Source organism: Coloeus monedula (assembly GCF_965178545.1).
Source record: "Coloeus monedula genome assembly, chromosome: 3".
In the NCBI taxonomy this organism is placed as follows: Eukaryota; Metazoa; Chordata; class Aves; order Passeriformes; family Corvidae; genus Coloeus; species Coloeus monedula.
This window is the reverse complement of record NC_138783.1, coordinates 54,966,218-54,993,416: the sequence shown is the minus strand read 5'-3', so window position 1 is coordinate 54,993,416 and position 27,199 is coordinate 54,966,218. Positions and strand designations below refer to the sequence as shown.

The 27,199-nt window shown below is 45.0% G+C and overlaps 1 protein-coding gene across 3 annotated transcripts; it reads left to right on the top strand.

Moving 5' to 3' along the window:
• The first annotated feature begins 1,087 nt into the window (after positions 1–1,087).
• Positions 1,088–26,893, top strand: PHF11 (PHD finger protein 11). Of its 3 annotated transcripts, none has more exons than XM_082277438.1 (12): positions 1,088–1,127; positions 4,809–4,943; positions 5,522–5,640; positions 6,536–6,671; positions 8,288–8,395; positions 9,195–9,328; positions 12,583–12,629; positions 17,444–17,502; positions 19,013–19,079; positions 20,872–20,994; positions 22,234–22,305; positions 26,093–26,893. In XM_082277438.1, the coding sequence occupies exons 4-12, from the start codon at positions 6,564–6,566 to the stop codon at positions 26,230–26,232; spliced, it is 858 nt and encodes a 285-aa protein (XP_082133564.1). In that variant the 5' UTR covers positions 1,088–1,127; positions 4,809–4,943; positions 5,522–5,640; positions 6,536–6,563; the 3' UTR covers positions 26,233–26,893. The 3 variants fall into 3 exon arrangements, with proteins under 3 accessions (XP_082133564.1, XP_082133563.1, XP_082133562.1); XM_082277437.1 differs by lacking the exon at positions 1,088–1,127 and adding an exon at positions 3,826–4,102; XM_082277436.1 differs by lacking the exon at positions 1,088–1,127 and having other exon boundaries at positions 4,527–4,943.
• The last annotated feature ends 306 nt before the right edge of the window (positions 26,894–27,199 follow it).

The following is a 27,199-nucleotide window of genomic DNA, read 5'->3' as shown; positions in this document are numbered from 1 at the left end:
GGATTTTGGAAACCAGCTGGACTGATACCAGCAGTGCTGAAAAGCCAAAGCTGATCTAGCTGGTAAAGGGAGCTGATCTTAAAAACTCCATGTTGTGTTTGGTGTGGCCTCCTGATGAGCTAGAACATGCCTGTTAATGTGGCTGGTGAGCTTGCTGGGGGAAGTTCAGCAAGACCAAGTGCTGGGTCCTGCACTTGGGTCACAACAACCCCTGCAGCGCTACAGGCTGGGGGAAGAGTGGCTGCAAAGTGACCCAGCAGCAAAGGACCTGGGGGTGCTGGTCAACAGCAGCTGAACGTGAGCCAGGGTGTGCCCAGGTGGCCGAGAAGGCCAATGGCATCCTGGCCTGTATCAGCAATAGAGTGGCCAGCAGGAGCAGGGCAGTGATTGTGCCCCTGTACTTGGCACTGGTGAGGCCACACCTCAAATCCTGGGTTCAGTTTTTGGGCCCCTCACTACAAGAAGGAGATTGAGGTGCTGGAGCGAGTCCAGAGATGAGCAGCAGAGCTGGTGAAAGATCAGGAGCACAAGTTCTGTGCGGAGCAGCTGAGGGAGCTGGGGATGTTTAGTCTGGAGAAAAGGAGGCTCATGAGTGACCTTACGGCTCTGTACAACTGCCTGAAAGGAGGGTGTAGCCAGGGCGGGGTCGGCATCTTCTTGCTGGCAACAACTGACAGGAAACTGCACCACGGGAGGTTTAGCTTGAACAGTAGTTCTGTGATTCTGTGAAAAGTGAACACGGGGCTAGGGAGGGATGCGGGATATCGCCTTTTCCATGGAGAAAGCCCTCGGGAAATGGCTGCCCGACGGCATCCCGCGGCAGTGCCTGGCACGGGAATCGAACCCGCGTATCCGATCCGTGACCCCGGCACGCCCGAACGCGCGGGGGGGCCCCGGGCGCGCCTCCCTTATCAGGTGCGGCGCCGCAGCGGCACGCCTTCCCCAGGCACGCGGGGGCTGCAGCCAATCAGCGGCGGGCGGCTGCGCGGGGCGGGGCAGCGGCGGCGCACCGCGCATGCTCTGTGTCCCGGCCGGGCACGCTCACTTCCGCGCGGGAGAGTTGAGGGTGGGGGAGGGGGCAGAGGGAGTGACAGCTCGCGCGGGCCGGGCCGGGCCGCGAGCGGGCGGTAAGTGCCACCGCGGGCACGCGGGGTGGGGGGGGAGCGGGGAGCGCGCGGGGCTCGGCGCCTCCTCAGCGCTGGTTACGCACCCCCGGTCTCCCCGCAGTGTCCGAGAATGGACCCTGCCGGAGGTCGGGTAGAGCTGGGGGGGGATGAGGGGGGGCCATGAGGCGGCACCGGGACCCCCGTGAGGGCGGCACCGGGACCCCCGTGAGGGCGGCACCGGGGGCCCGAGTAGGAATTGGGAGGAAATTCTTTACTTGTGAGAGTGGTGAGGCACCGGCACGGGTTCCTCAGAAAAACTGTGGATGTCTCGTTTCTGGCGATGTTCAAGGCCAGGTTGGAGGGAGCTCTGAGCAACCCGATCTAGTGAAAGGTGCCCTGCCCACGGCTGGGGGGTTGGAACAAGATGGTCACAAGTGAAAGGTGATCAGAAAGATGGCTTTGTTCTTGTTCCTTGAGAAATCTGGATGTATTTGTTTTGTAATGACTTGGGGAGAATGGGAAGGGGAATGTAGGTCGCGTCTGAAGTCTCGATGTCCATGACATCTCCAGCCGTGCTTGTTTCCCCACAAAGTGCAAATGAGGGACATGGTGAGTGTGGGGTAACAGGTGTGTGATTTCTTTCTTTCTTCCTACTTCCATAGATCCAATCCTGCACTGCGCTGGAAAGGAGAGCAGAGCAGGAGCTGAGGCAGTGGGTTTCAATGGCATGCTGGAAGTCAGGGGACTTGGGTTCTTTTCCTTACTCCCCTATGGATATACTAAGTGAGATTCTGTGCCTTAGCCTCCTCCTGTGTAAAAGAAGGATATTTACATGAAAGGATGCTTTCAGAGCTGGGCCTGGAGAGCAATTACTTAGACAAACTGATAACGTTTCAGCAGGATTGCTGAAATTGAAAGTGGCGCAAGCCGTATGCTCTTGCCAGCACTGTTCTTGTCCCTTTCTACTTTCTGTTTCATTTCCCCTTTTCGTCTTTTTAGTCACTGTTGCAGAAAAAAAAAAAAAAACCAAAAAAAAACCCAGCCCTGCTTCTAGGAAATGGCACACGTACAGAAGTGGCCAGGTGTGACTGTTCCTTTCAGCTGCTACTCTGTCTTCTGTTTTGCAGCTTCATTTGCTCTGTCATGAGTGGAGGGCAGCAGAAGGGCCCCCAAATCTTACAGCTGAATTAGTCCCCTTGGGTTCCCTGTGGTGGTGACAGTGGAAGCGAAGTGTTGCAGAAGGACTTTGTGACAGGAAGGGATTGACTGTAAAACAGCTGGTGAAAATCCAGCATTGATAAGTGGAAGATGATGGATGTGTCAGAGAAACAACCATAACGCTGATGCCCTCCCTGCTATCTGATGTCACTTAGGAAAGAGATCTGGAGAACTGTAATACTCTGTAGTACTGGTCTAGTTGACAGAGTGGTGTTGGGTTATTGTTTGGACTTGATCTCAGAGGCCTTTCCCAACCTAATTGATTCTGTGACAAGTATGTGCGTCTCACTGAAAGGCATCCCTTCTGGGAGGGCCAGGAGGACAAACCAATGGATCTGTCCCTATGATTTCTGTGTCAAATTCTCACCCTGCAGTTACATACAAATTGGGGTACTTCTGTGCCTTCCATTGTTTGTGGTCGCATTGCATGAAATACCCTGGAAGTGTAGTTGGTGCAAAACATTTCCTGGTAAGCAAGAGAAAGAACAAGACCACACAGCTCCCACGCCGCCTCTCGTTCCTCCCCAAAGCTGTGGCAGCACAAACCCCCAGCCCTCCACCCGGTTTTGTCTGCTCTGATCACTATGGGCCCCATTGTGTGTTGAGCTTTGTGTTTTCTTCACTGCTTTGTGCTTCCAGGATAGTTCTATGGAATTGTCAGCTCTGTGCTCAGAAGCAGTCTAAAATGTGATTGGAATAGTAAGAATTATTAAGGAAAGAAGAAAAATACAGAGTGACATTGTGACTTGGCAGTGTGAATGGTAGTCCATCCTTTTGTAGGTGGTTTGCTCCTCTTCAAGTGTAACCAGAGGAGTAGAGAAGGGATAGAGAAGTGACAACGGATAAAAACTGCAGACCAGCTTCTGTACAAGGAAGAGCTAAATATTTCAGATTCCTCAACTTGAAAAAGAGACAGCAGGACAAATAGTAACAGCAATGCTGTCATGAGTACTACTGAAAGAGTGGAGTAAGGAATAAAGATTTCTTGCCTTTTCAGGGAGATCCAAGGGTGTCAGCTGGAATCCCTGAGTGGCAGGATTAATGCCTGCAAAAGCAAGGCATTGTTCAGATGAAATGTAATTAAACTGTGAAACTGGAAACCTGCCCTTAGCCTCTCCCTTCTTGCGTAGGAGCAGCCAGCCAGATCCATTGCCCCGTTGAGCTCTGTATCCTCTTCCTGGCAGTACTCTGTAGCAGAAGGCTCAGGAGGAGCACAGGCTCCTGTGGGGGTGTGTTGGGTTTGCATGGCCAGATTTTGGGGGTGAGGGGGTGGGGAGGGGCTTCAGGGGTGGCTTCTGTGAGAAGCTGCCAGAAGCTTCTCCCATGTCCAGCAGAGCCAGTGCCAGCCGGCTCCAGGACAGACCCTCCACTGGCCAATGCTGGGCCCAGCAGGAATGATAGTAATGTCTGTGATAATATATTTATGAAGGAAAGAAAAAAGTTATTGGACAGATAAAATTGCGGGCAGAGAGGAGTGGAGTGGGAATAGAGGAGCAACTCTGCAGGCACCCAGGTCAGTGGAGAAGGAGGGGCAGGAGGTGCTCCAGGCACCAGAGCTGGGATTCCCCTGCAGCCCCTGGTGCAGACCATGGAGAGGCAGCTGTGCCCCTGCAGCCCATGGAGAGCCACAGGGATGCAGAGATCCATCTGCAGCCTGTGGAGGAGGTGGATGCCTGAGAGGAGGCTGTGACCCCGTGGGAGGCCCATGCTGGAGCAGGGTCCTGGCAGGGACCTGCAGACCCATGGAGAGAGGAGGCCACGCTGGAGCAGATTTCCTGGTAGGACTTGTGACCCTGGGGGGGACCCATATTGGAGCAGGCTGTGCCTGAAGGACTGCACCCTGTGGGAGAGTGACCTAGGTTGCAGCAGTTCATGGAGGAGTGTTGCTCATGGGATGGACTCACGGAGAACTTTGTGGAGGACTGTCTCTGGTGGGAGGGACCCCACAATGGAGCAGGGGAAGGACTCTCCTCCCTGAGTGTGGCAGGAATGAATGATGGACTGACCATAACCCCCATTCACCATCTCCCTGTGCCTCTTGGGGGAAGAAGGTAGAGTTTGGAAAGAAGGGAGGGGTGAGGGCAAGGTGGTTTTAAAATTTATTTTACTTCTCGTTATCCTGCTCTGATTTTGTTAGTAATAAATTCAGTTAATTATCCCCAAGCTGAGTCTGCTTTGCCCATGATGGTATTTGGTGAGGGATCTCTCCCTGTCCTTATCTTAACCCATGAACCCTTTATTATATTTTCTCTCCCCGTCCAGTTGTGGAGGGGAGTGATAGAATGGCTTTGGGGGAGTGCCTGGCATCCAACCAGGGTCAACCCACCACAGAGGGACAGGATACGGGGAAAAACGGGGCAGTAGGTGCAGGCCAGCTGCTTCTGCACAGAGCAATGGCCAAGAGCTGTACTTCTACTGCTTCAGGATTCCTACAAAGGTGCTGGAGTAACCCCAAGGCTGACCTTGTCTTCTGTTCTCCATCAGCACCAGGATTTTTCTGGAGCCTGTAAGAACACCAGGGACTGTAGACTCCACCTTTAGCCCCTTCCTTGCAAAATTCCTAGAACTGGATCCTCTGACTGGGCCTGAGCAGGGCTTATGTATCTGCATCGATTCCAGGTATTGCTTTGCTGCAGAGAGCTTTTCCTGTATTCTAGACCATTCAAACTCTAGCTTGTTCTGCTTTTTAATTTTCTCTTCTCTATTCTAGTTCCACTATGTCTTTGTGTTTCTGTTTGTTGGTATTGTATTTGTTTATTGCTCAGGTTCTGAAACTGCTAAATGATGGTCAGTGTATAGATGGGTATCAGAAATCAGTTTCTACCCTGCCTTGCTTGCCAGACATAGAAGGACAGAGGGGAAAAAACTCCAGCTGTGTGCAAAGGCAAAGTGACTTGTTTTGACTATAAATAAATTATCAGTAGTGTGAGCCAGAGAGGTGAAAACATTAAAAAAATCCTCTTCTACTCTGGTGGTGTTTTCACTTGGGGCTACCCAGTCTGTTTTATGCAAGGAAGATGAGAACTAATGAAAACAGGTTGTTGAAAGCCTGAAAAAGGTTGCAAAATTTGCTGGACTGTGAGATTTCCTGCCTGTTTTGTACTTGGACCTTACTACCTCTCACTAGAATAATTTAACTTCAGGTCTTCCTATTTCTTGAAAGTAAACACAGGTTTTTCTTCCCCCTTGTCATACAGGAGTTTGTGCTGTCGGAGGTGACGTCTCCAACAGAAGATACTTTGGAGTATCACACCTTGTAGGAGTGGGAAGTTGTTGAAGATTTCTGTGGTGGACTTGCACAAAAAACACAGACAAAGTAAAACTCTCCTACAAATGTTGTGGGGTGATGCTCTAACCTGCTGGTGGGGGATGTGTGTAAAGGCTTGTGCAGAAACACTTCGACAGTTTTTGTGGAATAAGTAGCTGGCATCAAAGTTTTGCAGCTGCTGGATAAAAAGAAAGACTGTGTGAAGAAGAGCAATTAAGACTTGAGTGGATATGGCCAGAAAAAGATAACAGGTGTCCCTGGGGCAATTCCCAGGGCTCAGGGAAAACTGTCACTCCTGTTAGTGCTTCACCTTGTTGAGAGAGAATGTTTAAATGTTTCATTTATGATTTTTTTCTTCTGCCCCAATTTACTTGCAGACCTCTCCACTCTACTTTGCTACATCCTTCTTACAGTAAGAAATTAGTGTTTCTTTTCGTTTTCTATGAACTCATGGAAAGCACTGGCAAAGCTTCAGGGTAGCTGCTTTTCTGTCTTTTGTTGACTCACAGACCCACATGTGGCAGCAGTAGGTTAAGAAAACACTGCTATGAGTGATTGCCCTTCTCCAAATAAAAGGAGTTTCACACCTTAGGGCATGACTTGCTGGACTGCTCTTGGATCTGTTTTTGGAGCAGATATTGCCAAGCAAGCTTGAAAACTTTTGTATTACCCCTTATGACTTGTTAGTGACTTTCCAAGAGGAGATAAACCACTCGTTCTCCTGCTCAAATTTCTGGAGCTCCTGGGGTCTGGTTTCCATCCCACTGCTGTGCCAGGAGCGGGCTTTGCCTATTGTATTGGTAGTTGTTACTGGAGGAGCAAAGCACCAAGGGTGAGGCGATGTAGGTGAAGGAGCAGTGAGAGGGCAGGTATTGGCAGGCTCTGCTTTCCTCTGTCCTGCTTTGCCTAGGGAAGTTGTCAATTGCTTTGTGTTTTGTCCCAGTTTTACTGCTCCAGGTGCTTTCTGGATAATGGCGAAGATGGTGAGAAGAACGTGTGCGTTTTGTTCAGAAGGGGAGGCCAGCTCTGTAATGTACATTGCCACAGAGAGAGATATTGCAGCTCATCAGGATTGTCTGGTGAGTGCCTTCAGCTGGTCGGTACCAAAGAGAAGTGGAGAAGGGATAAGGGGGAAGTTTCCACTGCTTGTCTGTTTTTGATTTTGCAATGATGTCTAGATTGAAAGGCTGGTTACTCAAACCAGCAAGTTTATATTAGATTGAAAAGCAGTGAAAAGCAACAGGGCTTGGCCAGGATTTTGGAGTGGGAGAGGATGTGTCTGCACAGCTGGAGCTGTTGATTTGTGGTATTTTCATGTGTGTCTATTGCTGATCAGTGGTCCTAGATGCACACGAAAACACCACAAAGACCACATACAGCCTAGCAATAGGAATAGGTTTTCTTGAGACACTAAACTGGATGAGGATTCTCAGACCACAGAAAGCTGTGTACTTAAACCTTTGCAGGAGAATATCCATATCACTTGATACATGATGGTTAAAAAGCTTGCCAGTCTGTGCCTTATTTAAAATAAGGAATAAAAATGTCTGAAGTTGATTATATAAAAATATTTGTGAAGCTCTAAGTGTGTTGCAGTCCTTCTACTCTTCTTGCCTCCCCTTTATTCTGGAATCTTGGTGGAGCTGGTTCTTGTGTTCAGAATCAGTTACAGCTGCTGTATTCTCCCTTCAGCAGAGGGAGAATATAGCTGAGGGCCGTTTAGTGCCGGGGAGTGTGCTAGAACAGCTTTCTGGCTGTCACTGTCCCAGCCTTCTTATTCTCACAATTGTTGTGTCCACATCTTTATTTTTCTGATACCTTTTTTTGGTTGGTTATTTTTTATCAGAATGTTTCATGAACATTTGATACCTCTTTTACAGTGTTACTTGAATGTTTTGTTTGAAACAGGTTTTATTAGGGCTTTAATGTTTCTCCAATGTTAAAACTTTTTTCTCTCTCTCTCTCTCTGTTCTATTTCTCTTTTCTTCTTTCTCCTTCCTTTCTCCTCTAAGCAACTTTACTCATTTCTCTGCCTTAGGCTTCTTTGCACTGTTTGGGATTTTTTGCAGTCAGCTGTCACCTTCTGGCAGACAGACTGTGCCTGCCAGTTGATGAAAGGGTAGCCCCTTTTGTTTGGAATTAGCTACATATAATGTTTAGGAAATAATTGCCAAGAACTTCCCCTTCCTCACTCATTGTCATGGCTCAGAATTCTGTGGGAATTAAAGTGGCCTGCGTGTGCATGTGTCTGTTTTTCTCCTGGAGTCAACTGTTGTCAGCATTGGGCTGTATGGAAATCTTATTACAGAGAAATGTTGCATCCAGCTGTAGGTCTGAACAACTGAGCACATAACAAGATGTCCAGGGTGTGGAGGTCTTGAGAAGAGCTTCTCATCCTTACTCTGCAATTTCAGATTTTCTTTGTTCATGTTTTTTAACTTTCTCACCTTGTTATCTTTTCTTAGTTCATCTTCAGGTTGTGTGAAATCTCCTATGTGGAAGGAGAAATTTCTTTTGACTGCAGAAATGTTTAAGCACAGCTGCTTGTTCAGTGTAGGTGAAACCTCCTAGCACAGAGAAAAATCAACCTCCTTAGGTAGGCCAAGAGCAAGAAGAAAAGATGTATTCCTCATCTCTTTTCTGCACTGGTGACTGAGTCATTCTTATTTCTTAAAATTGTCTCTTTTCTCTTTAGTTATTTTCCTCAGGATTTGTGGAATCTGAAGATCAGAACCCAGAAAATCTGGGAATAAGATTTGATGTGGCATCAGTGTTAAAAGAGCTCAGGAGAGGAAAGCAGCTGGTAAGGAAATGTTTCTGAATCTGCAGTTAGTCGTGTCTCATGGTATTGAAGGTTGTCTGGCCTGTTCTGTGCTTTAAAAAACTCATTAAAATAGCTGGTCCTTCTGATCTCGTAAGATCAGGGAATTACAGGCTTAGTGGTGGAGTCATTGATTTGACATTTGGTTTGGTGAAATTTAGTTCATTCTGTATTAAAATGCAGGTGGGTTTTTTCCTGGCCTTTATGTCCTTAGTCGAAGTTTGTGGATACAAAGAAGCTAGCAGAGAGATTTTCTAGCTTTTTAGTATCCACAGAAGTTTCCTGAGACTTTGGTAAAGAACTAAGCCAGTGCCTAAAACAAAATAATGCAATCCACAATTGTAAAGGGAAACATTTTCTGAGTTTAGCAGAAATAAGGTTATTTGTAAGAGGGGTTTTTTAATTACCTTTTTCTTCAGCTGCCCTCCTCCCTGTACATCCTGAGTGGCACTTTTTTCATTATGAAGTTCGCCTAGAAAACATAAATACAAACATTAATACCAATTAATGTTGAAATAACTTGGCAAAGTTCCTCAGTGCTGTCATATGGCTCTTTGCCTCATTTTACAAATTCATCAGTATGAAATAGAGGTAAGATAGCACAAAATGGCTGAAGTAATACCAGAGTAGGAGTTTGCAGGAGTGACCTTGCCTGATGAATTACAGAGGTGACTTGCAATGGAATACTGGATTTCCCCACAGAGGATGACATTTGCCCTGTCTGGCAGGATTTGGAGTAGCTGCCTGTGACGTTTACCTGGTGAACCCCCTCCTGTTACAGGTGTGCAACTTCTGCCGCAAGAAAGGGGCCACGGTGGGCTGCGAGGAGCGCGCGTGCCGCAGGAGCTACCACTTCTTCTGCGCGCTCTGCGACGACGCGGCCGTGGAGACCGACCAAGTCAACGGCATCTACCGGTACCTCACCGAGTTCTTCTGACTGTCACTGCCAGCACCTGGGGGTGTCAGCAAGAGGGAATTCATTGCATGGGGTCTAAAAGGTTTTTAGGGAAGGAAATAAGTTCTTCTCTCAAAGTGATGCTTGATCCTCTGTGGGAGAGATGTTTTCATTTCACAGGAAAACTTCACTGCAATGGAGGGAATCTAGTGTTTGAACCCGTAACATACCTGAAAGATCACTAGGCCAAAACTGAGAAAGTTAGTCCTTACTGGCTCTCTAGCTAATCTTCAAGGAGCAAGACTTTTATTAATGTTACTAAAATTCTAAATTTTTTGTTGATTGAGAAGCTCCAGTAAATGTGGTCTGAGCACAGAGCAGGTTACAGCACTTCTTGGTCTGCTCACATTAGGCAAATTCAGGTAATTTTCCCTCCCTATGCTAGCAAAGAACTTTGATTCCCACCAAAGACCTTGTATTTCATGTTGCTAGCATTAACACAATTAAATGGATTCAAAGTAAATTTTCTGTCCTTGTTACAGTGCAGATACTGCAACACATGTTATCAGACAATGAGGCCTGTGGAAAAGAAATATGCATGGACTGATTCTTGGTAGATGTTTCAGAGATGTTTATTTCTCCAGCCGCATGGCCGGGGCTCTGCCGAGGAACTGAGGCAATCACGGGACCCGAGGGTCCTTGCCCACACAGGGGAACACAAAACAACCAATGGGGAACGAGGCTGAACGAGGCAGGGAAACCCCGTGCCTCCCCCCCGGGGCCCCCTCCCAGGGCTACATGGCAGGGGGGAGGGACCCCAACATGTCCTGATCACGCTAGTGCCCTTGGGCTGCCTGCATTGTCATTGACAAATGGAACAAATTGTTTGGAGGATGCAGATGAAGGGGTTGAAAAATTGGGGCTTCAGGGACATTTGGAAATGCTGAATTTTTAGTAAAGTCTGAGGTGCATAAAAGCCCTGATACTCATTTCTGTGCAAGGTCAGAGAGATCACAGGTCATGTTAGTCTTAGATTAATTCAGAGATCATCTAATCAGTACTTGTGGTGGGCTAGTGCAGTCCTTAGTTGCAGTGGAAGACATTTGCACTCCTGGCTCGTTCACAGGGCTCTCCATCTAAAATGAGCGCGTCTGTGCAAGGCTGTAAGCCCGGCTTTACAGGGAGGATGGGATGTTTAGTTGAGGCTTGTAAAATCTTTGTGAATCTGCAAAACTCATGAAAGAGCATAGCTGGGAAGATGGAAACTTTCTATGATCACAGAATAAATGGCTTTCATCTTATAGCTTTAGAAAGGATAACTCAGGCTCATGATGACTGAACTCAAGATGTTGAAAAACAAGTGGGACTGACAGCAGTCTAGATACAAACTGGTAAAGAAGTGCTTGCATTTACAGTTTGGTTTGGTGGCTTTTTGGAGCTGGTGACCTTGGAGATTTGGAAGAGAGACCCTTAAAAATGCCTTGTTTTAAATCACTGTGTGACACTTGTAGCCTAGGAAACTAGGCTATAGCATCCTGTGTTGAAGAGCTGGGAAAGGACTGGATTAGATAAAGGTAGTAGGACAGGTTTCAAGGTTTGAACCTAAACACTTTAGCACAGTAGCAGTGACACAAATAAAGCACAAAAATTGTAGCTAGCTGAAATTATTGGAGAGTAGACTTGAAAAACAGTGGATGTGGACTGATGGCCCCTGCACTTTTTCGTGGTGAAATACAACATACTGAAAAGAGAAAATTCCTTTGAGAGGCAGAGCTGGTGTTTTTAAATTCTGAGTTGCCATTGTTGTGATGATGAGTAGTGATCATCAAAACAAATAGAGCAGAATAAAAAGAAAAAGTATACCATGCTGTGGAACTGGCCAGTAAGAGTAGAGGTGGAGAAATAAGTGCAATTTGCACTGCTGTCTTTCAAAAATGATGGTAGGGAACTGCTTCTAAATAAAGTGGCCTGAGTAGTAAAACATATTGTCTCTTCTTTATAAGATATTCTTAGGATGCTTAGGATGGGTTGTTTTTAACTGGAAAAGGCTAGAATTAAAGGGAGGGGAAGTACAAAAAAACATTCTCCAAAGAGCAGTATTAGAAAATCAGGGTGTAAATAAGGTGTCTCCATTACATAGCTTTCTGATTGCATTATTAGGCATACCTAAATCAGATTTTTGTGCATCAAGACACATTTCATGCAAAAAAAGTTCCTCATCAAGGGAACAGTCTGCATTTCTAAGGGCAGTGCTTCTATTTTTGTTAAAATAAAATAATTACAATAATTAGAAAATGTCCTAGTAAATGCAGTTCCCTTTAACAATTGCAGCAGTTGTGCAAATAGATCTGTAAGGAAGAGATGAACTGAGCCATGCTCCTGACAAGGCATTTTTGCTTAAAAAGTGATTTGGGATCCTTCTGTAAGAAAGGTGTATTGTAAAAGCTGGTTCATGTTCTCTGCACATTATTGCGTCCGAAAGATAAGGAATACTTTCAGATAAATTTGTTGTATTTTGCCTCTTCCAAGGAATTCACATTGCTCTCCTAGAACTAATGAAAATATTCCCATCTCACATATTACTGAAGTCTTTAAGTAACGAATGGCCTGAGCAGCTTTAAGTTACTGGATCTCACGCAGGGGTGCCCTACTAGCTCAGAGGGGCACACCTGAGCACAGGGCAGAGGGAAGGTGGGGCACAGAGATCTCCAGGCAAGTGAGTGCCTGGTGCTGTGCGTGGCAGTGCCCTGTGGCACTGCCAGCGCATCCTGCAGGGCTGAGAAATGGAAGGTGGCGCTGAGCAGATGTGCCTGAGGAGGCTCCTGGCCTGCGTGGGGCAGGGCGAGGGGGCAGAGCCACAGTGGCTGTGATGGAGCAGTGTCAGTACTGTGGCATTTCACCTTGGGAGCGTTAATCTCATTTCAGTGTGTCTGCCACAGTGATTGCCACACCCCATGAAATGTGTCTGACTTGGGTTCTGAGCAGTGAGCAGGCCCAGACAGAGGGAGCTGATGGAACTGCTCATTCAGAGCTTCAGTGCTGAGAGTCCACTGAGGCTCTAGAAGTACAGATGCAAAGTTGTGCATGCATGGGACTTTAAAGCAGGTGGTTTCTGAGGTGGGTAATGCTGAACAAAAATCCTGATATTTTAACTGTATTTCTGTTTATGTTCAGTGAAAAGAGGGGAAAATATCTGTTAAAATCAGTCAACATAACTGTTTGCATATTCATTAACACTTTTTCTCTTTTTCTTGAAATTGAACTTAAATTTTAGAGTGTTCTGCCCAAAACATGACCCAGGGAATAGGACCAGTCGCTATGGTGAGTTTCTTTAATGACTTCATTGATTTAATTTGTTTTAAAAGTTTGCATCCTACAGTCAGTAATTCATATGAACATGATAAATATTACCACCTTCATATTGAGTGGTGGATTTCTCATATTGCAGGAGTGGTTTGGTTGATATCCACATGTATGCACAAAAATCAAGAAGGTTTTTTGAAGGAGGAGAAGTTTAAATTTAATCCTCCCCAAATCCCCTTGAAAACAGACTTAAACAACCATGGACCCAATCCTTCATGGAATCATTCTTACTCTTCTTTGGGCAAGTAGGCCCAAGCAGCTTGTAAAATCCATATGAGACAGGAAAGCCACTAGTTTTTGTGTTTGCATGTAGTGGTTTGGTCCAAAATACTCATTGCAGTTTATCTTCTGTGAGATAAGAATTAGGAGAAATGCAAAGCAGGCACCAAACTTGAAAGAATATGAAAAACTTTATTAACAGACCTAAAAGAAGAAAAAAAAATCATACCACACCTTCAGAACACTTCTCCTCCCCCCACCTTCCTCCCTTCTCCCAGTGACAATGTAAAAAGACAACCCTTGAGATGTTCAGTCTGTTTACCACTTCCATAATAACCTTGTTCAGTCCATTTAGGAACAGGAGTCTCTCTTGCCCATGCTATGAAAGCATTATCACAACGAGACAGCCACCCAGGTTGGTTCTCTGCTTGCATTTGAGTCCCTTCCCACGACTTGCAGCTTTTCCCACAACTGCTTTCGAAGGTCCACTCTTGAATTACTGGGGTACAATTTTAAGGTTGAGCCGTTCAGAAGCAAAAGTTCTCTTCACCCATCTCTGGGAGCATTTCATCTCTAAGAACAGAGGCCCTCCTCCTTCCCTGGGAGCAAAGGGTCTTCCTCATCTTCATCTCTAGGACTATCTCTGGGAGCATCTCTAGGTACTGAGGTTTTCTCCTTTCCCGTTTGGAGCAAAAGTCCTCATCTGGTCCATCTCTCCCTGTCCAAACTTATCATGAAATTACAGCTGTTTCAGCATCTGCCTATCTCAGTGCAGGTGCTTTTGCTTACGAGTTGAACACTCCACCCCCCATGCCTTCATGAAATTACAGTGGGTACTCTGATATATCATAGCTTCACAACAGAATTTCAGCTTTAAGCATCTCCTCTTTCTCTTCCCTCAGGGTTTCAGCTCTTCACAGCACTAAAAAGGTTAATCTCACCCAGGCCTTGCAGCTGGAATGTCGATTATCGATTGTTGCTGTTGCTCACATGATCTTTTGCTGGACAGCAGGGCAGCCTCAGCTGAATCTTGGCTGCACTGGAGAGGGGGAGCTGGGGGGGTGTGCGTTTCCACGGATGGAACAGGTCCATCGGCTCCAGGATGGCCGTGGCCTGGCCTGGCCTGGCCCGAGCAGGGCCTGGGCTGGGCCTGCTGGCCCCTGCACGGGGCCTGCAGCCACCTGTCCCAGCACTGTAAATGAGACAGGGGCTCTGCCCCGGGGTTTGTCTATTCTTAAGTGTGGATCACAGAGGTGGTCACAATTTTAAGTGGCTTAAAGAATTGTCCATATTCAAACTGGGCAGCTGATAGGTTCTGTCAGGTCACAGAGGAAGCTGTAAGCACCTCTTTGCAAGAACATCACTTCCACGACTATGCTTGCTAACCCATGACATTGCACTAGATTAGCAAGGAGGGGGCTGTTACAGGAGAGGTCACCTTGGGATTTATCTGTAGTTAGGCAGACATTCACATTTGCATTTTCTATATTCACTGCAGTAGTTTTTAAAATAGGGCTTTTCATTCTGAAGGATCCCAAAGAGCTTTTTAAGTGTAACAAAAAGGTTTACAACCCCTGTTTAAAGATTGCTTCCTGGGCTACAGAAATGCAGCTTCATTTTGCAGTCCTGGTCCTTGCTGATTCAGAGGTATTTGGGAATCTCACTGAATTAACCAACCAAAGCTGGACTTTGTTAGCCTAATGCATACAACTCTGCTCACAGTGAAGTGGGTCCTAGACTGGCCTTCACTTTTAAGTTAAGCTCAACTGAACTGTGAGCACGTGTGCTGACAGTGGTGTGCTCCCACTGAAGTCTAGCAAATTTTGGTTAATCTTCTTGACAGAGTCTTGCTCCACTGTGGTGACACTTAAGGGGTAGGTTAGGTGATTATTGTTAAGCTTTTAGTCATGAGGGCTGGGGCTTCTTAGGCAGACATACAGTCTAATACCTGATACTGCTATGATTCACTAACCACACTAACATGCATCTTCCGAGTTTACTTAGTAGCTTTGCATTTTACTTATCCATAATTCTGAGTCCTGACCTTCCTTCTCTTTTCAAAATTAATTTGATTTCTGTGGTCTAATGGTTGTCAGTGTCTGTTGGGTGTGCCCAGGGTCCCAGGTGGTCTCCTGTGCAAGTACTGGACAGCGCCAGGATTACTTTGTTTCCAGTACAAGATGATGTTAAGGCATTAGGTCCAGCCTACTAGACCACCTTGTTCGTAAGGAGGGCTTAAATCTTAAGAGGTTTAATCACAGAATGGTTTGGATTGGAAGGAACTTTGGAGATGATCCAGTTCCAGCCTTCTTGCCCTGGGCAGGGACACCTTCCACGAGACTAGGTTCTCAAAGCCCCATCTGACCTGGCTTTGAACATTTCCAGAGATGGGGCATCCATAACTTCTCTGGACAAACTATTCTAGAGTGTCACCACCCTCACAGTAAAGAATTTCTTCCTAATATCTAACCTAAGCCTGCTGTCTTTCAGTCTGAAGCCATCTCCCTTTGTTCTGTCACTATGTGCTTTCTGGCTTTCTTGTAGCCCCTTTTAGATACTGGATGGTTTTTGTGTCTTCAAATGCTGCATATAAAATGTTCCCTGAGAAGAGAGTTTTCTGCTAGAGGAGTTCTTCCAGAGGCACTTAATTTAGAGACCTTCTGTTTATGAGGGGTAAATGGATTCTGCTGGCAGTGTCTACCCTGCCTCCAGAATGAGCTTCTCTCACCTCCTGAGAGTAGCTGTACCCTGGGAATTGGGGAGCAACTGGGGAGTTGGGTAAAAGACGCTTAGTTCCCCAAGCCCAATGTCTTGTTTCTTGGCAGCTCTTGGACGCACACATGGCACTCGGAATAGCCAGGGCTATCAGCTGGCGAGGAGGCTGAGGTGGCAGGTGCTCTGTCTGCCCCACTCCTGGGCTGCCTGGGCAGGCAGGGAACACCGCAGGTGGCTGCGGCTCCGCACAGGGCAGGGACACAGACAGGCTGGGATGGAAGTGCTGTGGCTACATAGTAGTTTGGCTTCCAGGATCCAACTCCGATTAAGTGATACAGTTGTTCCCCCAGGGCAGGTTGAGCCAGTGCTGGGTTGTGTGGGAGCAGGAGCTGCCTCTTCAGGCCTGTTTTCCCCAGGAGTTTGGAGAAAATGGGGTAAAGGAAGATCCCCTTGTTCTTGGTTCAATATTCTGGTTGTACAATATTATTGTGCTGAAATGTCAGGGCTCTGCTGCATGATTGAGAGGGGATAAGGTGCCTTAGAGGCCAAGAACTCTCCTTGTAGCTCTGCAGCAAGGATGGGAGAGCAGCTTGGATTTGGAAACATGCTCCAACCTCTGTTTAACTGGAAAAGTTGGATGTGGACAGAGTAAAGGCTGACAAATGCAGGAGAGCAGCCAACACTGCAGGGCAGGAGTTGGGCTGCTCTTCATACTGTGTTCATCTTGTATGAGGCATCCTTACAGCAAATATCAGGGAGAGCTCAGAAAATCCCATCATGTGTAAAAAATATCATGCTGGACAGCAGGGAACACTTTCTACCTACAGCAGTGGCTCCCAGACTGCCCCAAATTAGTCCTTATGGGTTTATTTTGGATGAAGTGAGAGAGACTGATTTCTTCTCAGGCCATGAAAAATACAAATGTACGGCAGCAGTGTCCAAAGCGCAAACTTGTTTCCACAGCCTCCTTGTACAACAGTGGCTCCTCATTCCTCTTAATAGGATGATTTCTAACAGGAAAGGCCTTAGTAAGTGCTGACCAAAGGTTCTGGAATTAAACAGGGAAGGGTTGCTATAACCCCACTGTACTTTAAACATTCAGGTTTTGGTGGGTGGTTGAACTCTTCTCTGCCTTCCTCTAGTCCTGCCATGTCCTCCTTGCCAGAGCTATCCTTCTCTGCTGGTGATGCTGTAGCTGTTTCCAAAAGCTGCTGGTTATGATGTTGGCAAGAGTGTGGCGCATGTTGATGGAAAGAACCCAGTGAAAGCAGATAATTTTTCAGAGGTCTCGTACCACATCACTAAAAACACTTTGTAGCATAAATAATAATAAACTGACAAGTCAAATGGCTTCTGGAGGTTTTCTGGGAGGGTCCTTATATTGATGAAAAACCTAATGCCATTTGTATTTCTTTGAGACACCTAAAATAATTCTTTACGCAGTCTTAGTTTCGAGGGTGTATTAAGATAAGTGAGAATTGTTCGGAAAAGAAGCCAAACAGTTTTTACTGCCTGGAGGTAGTACTGCTGCCAGGATGAATAAGTTCACTCTACCACAATTAAAAATCTACTGAATTTAAAAGGTTAAGAGATATCCTAATGCTATAGTGATTTGCACTTTTTCCTAATGGTTGGTTCATGCTTGTAATTTTCTTAAACGGAAATAACATGAATTCTGCTGAAATGTCAGATGTTTGGGGAAGCTGAAACATACTCGTGCCTTTCCACCCAAAGTGCCTCACTTCTATAGCTTTTTGGGAAAAGAAGGAATTTGAATGTTGTGTGATGGTCAGTCTGAGGTTGTCACTTTTGTTACTTTGTTGTTTCTTGATTCCTAGATAAAGCTAATAAGAAAAGAAGACGTACATTGACATCTCCCACCATCACAGAAGAAATGGTAATTCTGAATTTCAGTAGTTCTAGAACTGGGGACCCACACCTGCTACAGCAAAGGACTTATTTATGAAAGTATTCTGAAATTGTTCAGAAAGGGCCTTCCTCACAGAAGCAGTTTACTTGTCCTCTACAGCTGCCTTGTTTGGATCTTGCCATTCAGTCAAATCAAGCCTGTCTGCAGTTGGAGCTGCTGCAAGGCAGAGCAAGCGCTGCCCTCGCGTAACGCGGCACAAATGCAGTAGGAACCTCCAAACCAGGCTGGCTCGGTGGCTGTGATCTTGACACAAACAGAAAGAGTTTCCCTTTGGGGCTCCTTTTCTTTGGAAGTATTATACCACCAGGTTTGCTTAGGGCTTGACATGGCTTCCACAAAAAACTGCTGTTGATGAGTCCCCTGGCTTTTTAAACTTCACTTCTTTCTTTGTGAGCCTGTGCTCATGCTAAGTGTGGCAGACTTTCATTGCAGATCAGGCAGTTGTTGGCTCTGCTGGTGAAGGTGGCCTTCCCAAGGGTTTGGAGCTATCAGATAAACATCCTGGTGGTTGCAGGGGCAGTTGTTTTACAGGCTGTTGTTAGAAAACCTGTAAATATGGATTATTTCAAATTTTGAGATGATTCTTTTGGCTCTACAGAAGCATGTACGGGAATTCCCTTTGACATTTGGAGGGTTTGGGATTTCTCCTTTCTAGAAGAATTGGCATTCAGCTTTCCTTGGGGGAAAAAAATCTGCCTTTCCCAGGTTTTGAGATTAAAGGGAAGTCATGTGAGCAGATGTGAATGATCTTTGCAGGTTTTATGTAGCACTGTCATAAGGGGAGGGTATTTGTCTCCCAGAATTTCTCAGCTGTGACTACAAGTATAGTCCTGGTATTGTAACTGAGATTCATTTGAGCAGTTACCCACAGAATTGTTCTGTTTCTGCTGCTCTCCCATGGCAGCAATCTGAGAAATCAATACAAACAGTATAAATAAAAGGCTGAGGGGCTCCAGGATTTATCACTGTGGTATAAACTGTTTACCATTGTGTAAGCAATGCTTTTTCACAGTGGTGGAGTTCTGTGACAGCTTCAGAATTGTTTGTAGTGCTATGGTATGACACGAAGAGGAGGGAATGGCTGCATCCTGTCCAAAAGAAAACAAAAATACCCCCCCCCTCCTTTACTCCCAGATCCTTTCTAGTATTACATCAGGTCTAGGGAATTAAACATCATTTGCCCTGGAAGTTCCCAGTAGGCATTTGTTAACTTCTCTGCTATTTGCAAATGCAGTGATTAAGGATGGTGGTGTCCCAGGTGTTTGGCTTTTCTTTAAGTGTTTTTGCATTGACGCAGTTTTTGCTTCCATTTTCAAAATGGAGTATCTGGAAAGGACTATTGTTAGCCATGCAGAGAAGCTGTATTCACAGAAATGTGGACTGCTTTTTATCTTTCTGCTAAGACAGAAGTGTGATAATGAGAATGGCAGTAAATGTCAGCATGATGTAAAAATACATTGTTTTGATTTTCTTACAGAGTACAGAAGAGACAGCAGAAGAAAACCATTTACGAATACTAAAAAGAAAAAACAACAGGCATAAAGGTGAGACACACTTTGATACCAGAAGGATTAATTCAGTCTTTACTGTGCCTGTGAAACTTTTAGCGGAGAAACAAGGCATGCAAGCACTGCTTCTCCCACAAGGACAGTGGGAAGATAAGAAGATGATGTCTGGCTCAAGAATGCAGTGATAGATGGAACAAAGGACTGATGGGGTGGGATTTATAGTAATAGATATGTAATAGGCATGTAGGGAGTGTATATAAATAACACACTTAATGTAGAATCATGTGTCCACGTAAGATTAGGAATATCCCCTGCTGGACCTCGGGCCTGAATAAAGGATGCCCTCTTTAACACTACTTCAGTGTTAAGGAGCCTTATTCTGATGTTTTGGACATTTGGTAACAACTTTATGGAGCACCTAGGAGGTACTGTGATCAGTTATATGAAGTGCAGAGTGTAGAGATGGCTGGTAGCAAATGCTGTGCTGCAGATGTATCTTCATGATTCTCCTGAGGCGAGTGGCTCTCCAAGCTCTGGTGCGGCAGCAGAAGTCTGATTTGCAGGATGTGCAGGCTTTAATAACTGCAGCAAACAAATGCCTGTGGTTTGTCTGAGTGAGACTTCCTGTGTGATGTCAGATGAGAATGGCCCCACTCTGGCTGGCTGCTGCATTCAGCTGTCTCCTGCAGACAGGGGTGCCTCTGCCTGATGCCTCTCCTCCGTATCAGTACTGTTAAATCTAAAATGGGAACCCTGGAAGGGGTTAACAGAGGAGGTGCTCTGAGGAGGTGCCAGCACATCTTACCTTTGGAAGCCTGGGTGTATATAGGGTGCTTAACACAATATAGTGTTTTACTGCATAAATATGGTATTACAACATTGAGATGGATGACAGGACCTATCCTTCAGTGCTGCAGTTTTTGTGTTACCCTGAAGCTCATGCTGCAATTGCTTGTTGGGATTCTGATGGCACTTGGAATTTTGGAATGTGCTAGTGGTGATTATTCACCCTGCTATGGATATGCTTAGTGTATGGGCATGATACTGCAGGTGGCTGCCCAGTGCTTTTTTCTGAATTTCACTAGCACTGTAAAGAACAGGAGACCTGTAAAGAATCCTGAAATACTCGTAGAGGGTCTCGTGTAAGTGAGATGGCATTTCTTTCCTCACAAATGTCTCCAGTAAAATGTAACATTGTTTTTAATGGAAACTGGCAGACTTCCGTGAGCTGTCCAATAGGTCTTTGCTTTTGAACAGCCCATTGCATTGATCTTACTAAAACTTGTCACTGACCTGCTGCTCTGAGATAAAGGGTTATTTCCCTATCAATCCAAATCTGGAAAAGTAGGTATATAAAATGGGCTGTAATAAAAAAGTTGAGTTGCCTGGATCACTAGGAGTAAAAGTAGCCTCAATTTTTACCAAATCTAATACTGATTCATTTATTGCACTGTTTTTAGTGCTTTAGCCAGCTCAGTCCGTGGTGTGGTCCTAAGGATTGGTGGAAAGGCAAACAAGACCAATCACTAGGGGGTATCATGAGGCTTTAGGAATGGCACATTTAGAGTTGTAGAGCTGTTTGCTTTTGATGAACAAAGCCAAATCTAGAGCTTAGGGAATTATACACCCAGAACAGTGCTTATGTTTGCCTGGCTACTTTTTTGTTCCCACTGAAAAGGGCTGTATAGGTGGCTGGAAGAGCCAGAGATTTGCAAAAGTATTTGTAACTGGAAGAAGGGCTTTGGCCAAAGTTTTAGTTTCTGAAGAGAGGGAGCAAAGCCCACCTTACACATCACTTCTGAATGAGAATGCTTTTGTGTTTTAACAGTTCGAATAGACTTTGTTAGGAAGTGCAAACAAGCTGGGCTTCTGGATGACATATTTGAAGAAATGCTGGACACACTTCACCTGGCTCAGGAAAAACTGATGGATGACAACACTTCAGAAACAGGTACATTTCTGGGGGACCCATGGCAGGGACTCTGCTGTCAGAGCAGAGGTGCAGATCTGAATCCCAGGCACTTGGCCCTGGGCCACCTTCCTGAGGAAGCCGTGGTGCTAAATAACTCGGTCCTGTCTTATTTCTGCAGCTGTGCAGGGGGTTGAGAATGACCTTCCCTTTTCAATGACCACTTAAAATGAAAGTTCCAAGGAACTTCTTTGTCAAAATTATGTAAGAGCTGCCAACTTAGCATCTCTAGTGAGACCTTCTGACTTGAATTTTTGAAGCCACCTTTTACCCGCTGGCATAAGCTTAGGGAGGTTCAGTCCAGTCTTTTCTCCCAGGCACTGGAGAACAGAGAGGTCCTGAAGAGAACCAGGTTTTACTTAGGTCATAAGTCTGTGTTGCTCTTGCAGCTTCACAGAGGGACCAGCTGTCTGTTAATATCAGCACTCTCTTCTGAGTGAAAATCCCTAAGTATGTACATTTTAAGGCTTTGGATGATTTGTTACAACTCTACTGTCAGCTGTTAGTGTCTGGGGTTTCTATGAGTTTATCAGCTTGTATGAAATACTTTGTTTTTAAAGAATTCCAGTCTGTTGTTGCTTTGTTCACAACACAGTTAAAGAAAATTTTGAACCTTGCTCTCCAGTTGTCCTCCCAGTTTTTCAAAGTTAGGAGTAATACCTTTGCATAAAGAATGCTTTTAGATGCAAAGTAACTGAAGTACATGCATGGAAAGTGAAATGTCCCAGCTAGGTACGTCTTCCTTCCTGAGCAGCTTGTGTGTTAATGGTCAGTTGAACTCTGAGCGTTTTGTATTTTGCTTCAGCAGAAGCCTCAGGTATGAAACTGAGGTGGCATTCTTGGATGTTTCTTAACATCAAACAGGGATAGCTCAGTCCCACACGTGATCTGTCAGGAGGAGTTGGTACAGTCAGCCCTGCCATCACAGTCCTGGCACACTGCAGTGGAATATGACTTAAGTATATTGCTCTTCTGTAAATGGACTGTTCATGTGGTGCAGACCCAAAAAGGGAATAATTTTCTGTATGAAACAAAAAAAGAAAGTAGAATTGACAACTTGATCCTTCTTTCTCAATATAGATATGTGAGAAGGAAGACATGTTAAAACCTCAAGCAGTCAGTACAATGGAAAATAAGTAATTACTGTTTTGTGGTACTTCTAATGTAGGGCTCTGCAAACCTTTATGCAGTAGTATTTCATCAAATTATCTCTTTCTCCAGAGTATGAAGAGACAGTGATGGCACTGTTTGACTGTGGACTGTTTGAAAATATACTGTCCAATATTCATTCAGGTATGTGCAGAAAAGCTGTCAGAAGAGCAGTTGGTCTGGGAATTGGCACTGAAGTTATTCTAATGAGAATTTTGATAGAGCAATCACTTAAAATGAAAATTCCAGTGATCTTTTTTCTCAATGTTATATAAACAGTTGAATAAAAGCCATGGCTACCTGAATCTTTAGAAATACAGTATGTCAGATTTGGCTGGCTGACCTGAAGGAGGGAGAAACTCAAAGTTCCACAGATTTAAAAGGCCAAAGGGTCTCCACCCCAGGGGAACTCCCCTCTCCTGCAGCTTATTTGGGTTCCTTCTCCCTTCCTTCAGCAGCCTGCCAGCATTACAGCTCTACTGCTAAGTGCTGGTCAGAGTAATGCTTTCCAGTGAAACACAGCAGCCAAAGGCCAGCAGAACTCACCTGGACTGGGGGGCAATTGTGGTTTGAAAAACAAGATGAGAGTGCTCAGAGTGAAATGCAAACAAAGGCAGGAATGGTTGCTTGGGAGCACTGGTGTGGAAGGAAACTCTGGGCTTGGACTCTCAGCTGTTTGAAGCAACAAGGCTGAAGCTGTTTTTCAGACAGGGCAAGTCTCATGCTTCCCATTTCCCTCTCCCAACAGTTGTTCTAACTTTTGCTTTAATTTATTCCAGTGAAAAGGGATTAGCTAATGTTGAAGTTCAGTATGTGAAAATGATGTTTGCTGTTTCCCCTTCACGTGACTCAAAAAGCCAGGCTCCTCCCTTCAGTCTCCTGTTCTTGCATTTAAATTCCTTTTTCAGCAGTTGGGATGGTCCAGTGTTGCAGTTGTCTGACACAAGGTTCCACCAGTGCCTCATCTGAGGACATTAAAACATCTCTGCTCAGAATTCCTCAGTGACACAACCTTGGATCACACTTGTTTCTTTCACTGCTGCATCAATTATTTCATCCTCTTCTCAGCTTACAGGAAAATCTCTTGATATTAGCACCTCTGTTCACACAACCATGTGATTCTCATGGGTACAAGTTGTTCCTTCTCCAAATCTGCACAACTCAAGCAGCTCAATTCTTCCTGTACCACACAATCTTCTTTTCTGAGACCTTTTAATTTCAAGGTCAATAATGAGGTTGGTTCCAAAACTGATCCAAGAGGAGCTTTTAAAATAAACCAGTGAGAAAGGAATGAAAACCATGTTAATTACAAGTGAAACTGGAGAGAGGGAAGCAAATCACCACCTGCTTTTTTTTTTCTTTTTTTGGTTATTGTTACTGTTGTTGTAATCTCTTGTAAGCTCTAGCTAGCAAGTCTCTGTGGTGATGTACTAAGTCGACTACATAAAGTAGGACTGGTATAAACACTGTGTCTCAAGCTGATGGTTTTGGGTCATCTGCCATGCTTTAACTTCAATTGTTTGCATTTTATCTTTTGCTACTTGGATCATCATGCAAAACCTGTTCCAAAGCCTTAGGTGCCAGCACAGCAAGGCTGCTCTGAACTCTTAACTGTTCAAAGGGCTTTTTAAAATCCCTTTTATATGCAGGGATCCACAGTCCTTTTGCAGTGTGCACCTTTACTGCAAACCTGACTGCATGTAAAACCTTCCACAGGGGATATGCTGTAGCCTCAGCAGCAGTTTCCAGGTTGGAGGTTCTTGTCCTCTCCTCCAAGAAAAACCAACTTCTTTTAGTTTTGCTTTCAGTTCTGTTGTGCATCCCACTTGGGCAGGATGCCACCATCAGCTTCCCTCTCCTCTGTGCTGGTCAGCAGTCTGGCCAGGAGCTTTTGAGCTCCTTGACAGCATTTTTTTCCAGGGGGTTCGTAGCAGCAAATTCTGCAATTCAGACAAAGGTTGTGGAGACAAAGGCCATGATACTTAATTTTAAAAACTTGTGCAGTTCCTTCACTGAGAGCCCTGTAGCACTTGGGGCAGTCATTCCAGGTCTACATCCCTCAGGCCATTCCTGATTTTACAGAAATACATTTTCTTTCCTGTCATGTCATTTCCTGTATGAGGTAGAAGGTTCCAAATCTGTTCTCTGCCTTCCTGTGGAAGTGCTTCTGTAGGCCACTCATTCCCATCACTGACATCTTTCTCTGAACTACTTCTATTTCTGCCACATCCTTTTGGCAGGAGAAACTGAGCTGTGTGTCTGAGCTGCGTGTGTTCCATCTGTAGTGCTCCCAAATGCTGAATCATCACAGGATCACAGTGTTCTAAGTTGGAAGGGACCCACAAGGATCACCGAGTCCAATTCTTAAGTGACCCATATGGGGATTGAACCCGTAACCTTGGCATTGTTAGCACCATGCTCTAATCAGCTGAGATGTTTTGTTTATTTCTGATAATAATAATGCTCTCTGAGAGGGTTTTGTTCCCTGGTTCCACTTGTGTATGTCCAACTTCTTCAAATCTATGTCACCTGACTGCAGCAGGAAGGGGCATCTGCTTCTCTTCAGTCAGAGCTAGGCTGGGGCACCAGGTCCCTCTTCAGTGAATGCTACCAGAATTTCCCAGTGGCTGCTCTGGCTGCCCATTTTCAACACCCACACCCAACTCTGGGTAATGTATTTAAAAATGTGTGCATGTCCATCATCTTCCACATCCACCCACAGACAGCAGGTGCTGTGCTTTCTGACTACACAGGAAGAAGGAGCAGAGAAGCAAAGGGCCAAAGTGCTTTGCTTTCTTTTTTTTCTTTCAAATCAGTTAAGGCTCTCTCATTCCAAGTGGCATAGGGTAAAAACATCTGGAGAGAATTTCTCCACTCTACTCATTACAACTTTGGAGACATCCTTCAACATTTTCTTCCCCAAAAGAAAGAGGAAAAATACGTTCAGTTTGTACAAAATGTCTTTTCCTTCTTACTAGAATCCAAACGCTCAACATTCTCACACACTGAGACGGTCGTTTGTTGTTCACAGCCAGCCTTGCTGCTCAGAGGTCACCCACACCTCTGCGTGTCCTGTTAACTGAACAAAGCAGGTGCTTCATTTAAAACTTGCAATTAACACTGTAAGGTTGTGGTAATGCTTCTGAATGCTGGCAAGGTTCCTTACTGAGCTCTCACTGACTTCACTAATCTTTAACATTAGGGAAATGGAAGCAGCAGAGGGAAGCAGAAATGCAGTCAAGCAGGGCTTTGCAAATAAGGTAAACAACTTGGTTAATCCCATCAGGATACTGTCAATAATGATTTTGCCAGAAGCAGAAGAATAAATGCTATTGAACTGTGTTTTTGAGAATCGAGCTGTTGAATGCAGTTGTCCAAATCATCTCTTTCTAGGTTTGATTTTGTTGTTGGCTAAAATCCATTAGGCTTGTAAATTTGCTTTAGGAGTGCAATTTAGAGATGGTATCTTTAAAGATTTAAAATAAGCCATTGTTGGAGGAGTTCTCACACAAATGGGTTCTGAAAACAGAACTGTTAAAGCTCATATCCCAGTTAACATGGGGTTAGTAACTAAACTAATTTTTACATATGCTAAGGTGTTTTAAATTTAATCTCAAAAGCTCTGTTACAGATTTCAGCATAGGGATGGCAGTGACTCCTGCTCTGTGCTTTCTCTGACACACCAGCCAGGCTCTCTCAGCAGACACAGAGTCCAGCTCTTTGTGAAGACACCAGCTGTGCAGGGTGGTGGGTTACCGACATTGCTGCAGAAAGGCAGAGGTTTTAGTGTAGGTTAAACCAAGCACTCAGAGCCTCTCCATGTTCAATGTTAACAAATATGCAACAGATTCTATATTAGTAACAGTTTTGTATAATAATAAAATTTTTTATCCCTTAATAATAAAAGCTTTTTATCCCTTTTTCATAATAGGAACAGAAGAAAAAATCCAGGAACTTCTGGAAAACAGGAAAAGACTGGATCACAAGATTGAGCTGCTGCAGGACTTAAAAGCAGTCATTGCTCCTCCTCCAGAGAACACGGCCAGTACATCCAGTACGATGTCTGAATAACCCCTGTCTGTGATGGTCGCAATAGTTAGGACTTCCTAATGATTAAAACCATAGAGCAGAATCTGGTCAGTGTCCAATTCCCCAGCCCCAAGACAAGGCCTGAATGAGTGCAAGAATGGGATGTTACACCCATTTGTGTACCTCACTATTGCAATCAAGTTCTTCAAGTTTTCAAATCTTCAGATTTTACAATGGAATATAAATGAGTGTTACAAACTAAATTTAGCTTTTGCAAAAACTCAACAGAGCCAAGGAGTGTTCAGCTGCCACAGAACACTTGCTAAAGTCACTTTAACTGTGGGAACCCTCTCCTGGCTGGGCAATAAATAGCTGCCTCCCTGTCCATGTCTGGGCAGCGATGTTTGAAGGAGCATAGTGCTGTTTTGGCTTTCCCAAAGATAAATGAGCAGAACTTGCACTCAAAGAAGCCTTCTGGATTCTAAACAAGAGATCCATTAAAAAAGCCAAATTATTCTTTATTGACTGGTCAGTGTGTAGCTGTTTCTGCTGTAATGGCAGGGGTAAAGCACTGTATACTCAGAACATGTACAGTGTCAAATGGAGCAAAACCATGGACTGGCTCTTCCCTTCTCCATTAAGAAAGGATTCAGCATTCATGTATTTTGCCTATGGAATATTGTTTGAATACAGCAAAGGTTTGTTTAGCCACAAAAGATTTAAGTTAACAAAATAAAACATTTTTTAAAAGAGCTGTGTGTGGAGTTGTGCTCCCTGTCCCCCTCTGCTGCACAGGACAGGGCCAAGGAGGGTGAACACTGTCAGGCCATGCTTTACCCAGTCCTTGCCTCAGGGGCAAGCAGAGCACTGGCAAACAGCACTTGGCGTTACATGTGCGCCTCCTGTCACAACAGCTGTGCTCTCTCCATGACCACTTAGAATTCCTGACGTGAGCTTGTTCTGTAGGAAGGTGGGGATCAATAAGCACAGAATAACAGCACCCAAAACA